Consider the following 4,903-nt stretch of genomic DNA (forward strand, 5'->3'; position numbering starts at 1 on the left):
GTAGCTTACTGGTGTTGTTTTGTTGTGTTGCATGCAAATAAATATCAATATTCATACTTGCGTATTGTGTCTATTGTTTTTCTGTGCATATAAAAATGGAATTGTTTGAAAGGGGAAACAAATGTTCAGAAAGCAAATTTACTTTGACCCTCAAGAGGGACTAACCGAATAGGTGTGTGTGTGTGTGTGTGTGAGTGTGAGTGTGAGTGTGTGTGTGTGTGTGTGTGTGTGTGTGTGTGTGTGTGTGTGTGTGTGTGTGTGTGTGTGTGTGTGTGTGTGTGTGTGTGTGTGTGTGTGGTGTGTGTGTGTGTGTGTGTGTGTGTGTGTGTGTGTGTGTGTGTGTGTGTGTGTGTGTGTGTGTGTGTGTGTGTCTGTGATCAAACACACAAACACACACACACACACACACACACAGAGAAAAAACACACACACATAAACATGTGCACGTATATTGGGCCTTTCCAACAAAAGAGTGATTCACGCCTTCTGGTAGATTTTCTTGTGCTCGAAGCTGGCTGGAATTGAGGTAAATTGACATTTGAGCGATTTCATACAGAGCGACTTATCCAAATAAAGGCAAGGTTTAAGGAACCTCACATCCAGAAGGCCTTCTATGTTACAGCTGAATTTCTGGGGAGGGCTGGCACAGGGCCTTGGCTGGAAACCAGAAAAGAATGGGCGGGGTTATGCATTGTTTCCTGTTTCGTGATGGAGATTGTCTACCGAAGAAAACTAATTTGCACGAGTGGATGATTATTTCAGAAGTGGATTTTGATAGCAAATTTCTACAGCAGCCGGGCTACACAGTGCTTAGTTGAATCCTTTGCAGATTTACTAGTGCTGGCCGAGTTTGTCAATTACACGCTTCAAGCTCCCGGGCTCCAGCAACATGATTGGTTGAAACAAATATGAAGAAAAGAAAAGTGAACCAGATTTAATCAGACTTTAGATATGAATCTGAAGTCTCATTTGTGAGAATGTTTTAATCATCTTGCTCAAGGTTTAATCCAGGAAGGATGGTGGATTTCAGGAATCAAACCCAAGACCTTATCAGTTTGGAATCAAATACTTGGTCTAGATTGCATAATGCAATGCATAACACATGAAGTTAAAGACTTCTCATGTAGCTACCTGTGTAGTTACCCTGGTTAGTCAAACTACAGTTACTTAGTGATGGTTTTAGTGAACTTTGTGAAAGATTCAGATATCTCTATGGAGTTTTTTCTGCTCTGATGATACACAATAAAACGATAGAACAACAGCAAAAACTGACAATACATACAGAATTTAGACAACTATTTATTGTACTTAAGTATATGTAACAAAATAATTGCTATTGATAAAAACAGCACTTCGTTTTCGTTTATTTTGTACAACTACGTATAAAAATGAATACAGACAAGCAACACTAATTATACAAAAATAATGGTAGCAATGATAGACAAAAAGGAAGGACGAGGAACAGAACATCCTCACATCAGTGTGCAAACCGTTTATACAGACGGACGCGCTCTCTCAGGAAACGCATCCTGATAAATTATTTAAATAGCAATTATCTACACACTCACACACGCATTCTATCTCTCACACACACACGCAAACACACACAAATCAAACCTCACACGAACAGCCAGGACAAAACGGTACGATAATTGATTTGCTTAAAAGAGCATTGAACGTAAAAAGTAATGCGGAAATCATCTATTAACTTCTCCCAGTGAACTATCTCTGTTTTTAGTTAGTTTGTCTTTGCTGGAGATGGGATCAAAGAGGAATAGGGGGATATTTCATATTTACAACTCATGCTACAGTAGCAATAGGATCTTAATTTCAAAAGGCGTATGAAAAAAGGTATGAAGGCTTTCTTTTGTTTGTGGTGGGTGATCACATTTTATTTAGAAGGGGATAATGAATCACTTGCTGAACTGTAGCTGTTGGGGGGGTATGGGTGGAGTAGGGTATACTTTTCGAAAGTATTCAAATTTTATTTGCGGCCTACATTGTAGGCAAGAGTCAATAAATTACATTTATTTACACAATAAAAAATGTCAAAGAAATACTTCCAGTAAAATGTATCTCACCCATCAGAGACTTTGCCATTGTTTAAAAGGCATTTTGGGAGAAGGGGCCTGATGATATTACAAAATACAGCTATCTTTAATATATTCCAATCATTTTTTGTGCTTAGATTTGCAATCTGGCATTTTCTCATCTCACCCTGAGAACAACTTGAAGCTGAAAAACACCCGCCATTCAAGTGTCCTAGAGTAGCGCAAAGCATGTGGTGAAAACGTCAAGCCTTCAGTGTCAAACGCAGTGTCAAAACAAAAAAAGCCAGCAAAGGAGGGGAGATGGATACGGACATAAGACCTCCTGGTGCCTACCTTCCCTCTCTTACAATCAGCACATAGGCATTTTCACAACATACTATAATTTTCTCTCTCTTTCCAACCACACACCCAACTGTATTCTTTAAAAAATAGATTGATCACAACATTCAGAAACACAAAGAAAAAGGAACTGCTTATTACTTTAGTTTGAATGTCCTACGAGTCTTTCCGAATCGGCAAGCCCAGTAGATCAGGTGCAAGAGAGGGGATAATTATCAGCTAATCTTTGGGAAGTCTACCCCAAGAGGTGAGGCAGGATGGCACAGAGCCGATAGGCAGGGGGGCAGAGAGCTTGAGAGAGGGGTGGATAGAGGGAGAGAGGTAAAGAGAGGGAGAGAGATGGAGAAAGGGAGGTTTTGAAGGGCACAGTCTGTGTGGCGCGGTTGCCGCACAGATGAATGAGATCTTTCTTAAAGGCAAGAGATCAGGACGAGCTGGGAACGGACAAAGTGTTGGTCGAGCCCTCTAGCATACCAGGACAGCAGGGTTGAAAAGAAAGAAGGATGGGCGACCAGCCGTCCCTCTGACCAACATCTGGCCATCTGCCAGTCGGTTCGTTGTCTGAAAGACCGCTTCGAGTTACCCTGAGGCTGACCAAGTGCCCCAAGCACTGTGTGTGTACATGCCGCAAGAGAGAAGGTTTATGGAAAATGAATCGGCCCACTCGTTTTTGAATCAGAATAACATTATTCAAGTTCATACTTTATACAGAAAGGTGCATTCCTATGAGATCGCTCCACCATGCTTTTTACGCATCTGTAAATGAAACAGAAAAAAAAGACACATTTCGGTGGTTAGTTCAGCCAATTCCTCATCATTTGTTATCTGGTTGACTAATACTTGTTACTTGATTAAAAAAAAAAAATTAAAAGAAGAGATCCATACCTCTGCATTCATACTTGAGGTCCGAGAAGTAAACCATCTCCTGTGAGAAGACAAAGAGACCAAGCCTTCCACCAGCATAGGTCTTGTCATAGATGCTGCCAGAGTCTGCCATGATCTTTTTACCTTCATATATAACCACTCTGTTGATGAAGAGAGACAATAAGGCTTTGTCAGACACCAATAAAGAACAGGACTGTGTCTTGCATTCCATTGACCCCACAGTGTTTCAGAAGACTCTCTCCCTACCTAATGTTTCCTGTTCTGGGCCTATGGATCAGATGCCACCTGTAGGCAGTGAAGTCTTTCCAGCCAATGTTCTTCGAGTCGTGCCAGAGAGTTTTCACCTGAGGAAATCAACAGAACATCAATAAGAATTGATTCATAAAATCCCCAACGTACCTGCTGTGTGTGTTTTAGAGGACATTGCTGTTACCTGTCCAGCGGTGTTGCCTGTGTGCCAGAGGGCGTTCCTCAGGTGCTCTCCTGGTCCCGTGGTTGAGTTGACCACCTTGATGGACAGTCCGGAGTAGCCCTGGGCCTTGGTGGGTTTACTGGACCAGTAGGTCTGCGTGATCTGCTTCCACATCACCACGTAGAACCTGGAGCTTGACTGGTAGCCAAACACAAAGCCAGCATAGTCGTCGTCCCTCTCCGTGTTGATGAAGAACGTACCGCTGAAATCCACCGCGTTGAACTCATCATAACCTGGTGGAGAATAAGCACAGACAGAGGGCCTTGAAGTCCTGTAAATAGTTGCCAAGCATATACTGCCGAATGGAGCCATTGTCCCAGTTCTTTGTCATGAAAAATGGAGAGATAACAAATCACACAACAAAGGATATGCAATCATTGTGGTGTCACTTACCCACAGCAATGCCAGGGTCACAATTGACAGTCTGGACCAGCTCTTTGCCCTGATGGCGAACCACCCAGTGAGGGTCAATCTGAGAGGTGCCTTTGGGGTCCAAGGGAACCATCTGGAACTTTCTGAAGTCTGTCGCACTGATGTCAAAGTTTTCTGGACATACGTCATAGATGTCGGGCACGTTGTCTTGGTCAAAGTCGTCTTTGCAAGCATCCCCACGGCCATCACCTGGAAAATATATATAGCATACAGTAATGTTAATTATCTTCTATCTCAGTAAAGATTCATAGGTCACTTTGTACATCTGACACTGCATGGATGGGCGGATGACAATGAGACACTGTAGAATAAATAAACCCAAATGGCTGTATAGCAAGGTGCACTAATTGTGTCCCTCACAGCCAGCAAGATCTATGCCATGAATTGGCAAAGCCTATTTTTATGTACTTCCTTAAAATGGCAAAATGCTTGAAGTGAACCGACTCACCATCAGAATCCAGCTGATCGGGGTTAGCGGCCAGTCTGCAGTTGTCCTTATCGTCTGGGATACCATCATTGTCGTCATCATGGTCACAGGCATCTCCCTTGCCGTCCTTGTCGTGGTCCGCCTGGTTGGCATTGGGGATGTAGGGGCAGTTGTCCAGGTTGTTCTGGTGTCCGTCCTCATCGATGTCCTGGTTACTGTCACACTTGTCGCCCACGCGGTCGTCGTCGGAATCCACCTGGGAGTGGAAGAAGGATAATGTGAAGGCATTAGGTTAGG

At 43.0% G+C, this 4,903-nt stretch overlaps 1 protein-coding gene across 1 annotated transcript in view; it reads right to left on the reverse strand.

Moving 5' to 3' along the window:
* Positions 1-1,286: 1,286 nt before the first annotated feature.
* The window catches only part of thbs1b (thrombospondin 1b), a 7,246-nt gene continuing 3,629 nt past the window's right edge, over positions 1,287-4,903 (reverse strand). Inside the window, exons 8-13 of the mRNA XM_060042435.1 lie at positions 4,628-4,895; positions 4,141-4,368; positions 3,709-3,980; positions 3,522-3,619; positions 3,276-3,415; positions 1,287-3,146 (exon numbers count right to left, since the gene is read on the reverse strand). Coding sequence (XP_059898418.1) covers positions 3,139-3,146; positions 3,276-3,415; positions 3,522-3,619; positions 3,709-3,980; positions 4,141-4,368; positions 4,628-4,895 — 1,014 coding nt within the window. The 3' untranslated portion in view covers positions 1,287-3,138. The remainder of the gene's footprint in view (positions 3,147-3,275; positions 3,416-3,521; positions 3,620-3,708; positions 3,981-4,140; positions 4,369-4,627; positions 4,896-4,903) is intronic.

This window comes from Gadus macrocephalus, chromosome 21 (assembly GCF_031168955.1).
Source record: "Gadus macrocephalus chromosome 21, ASM3116895v1".
Lineage (NCBI taxonomy): Eukaryota > Metazoa > Chordata > Actinopteri > Gadiformes > Gadidae > Gadus > Gadus macrocephalus.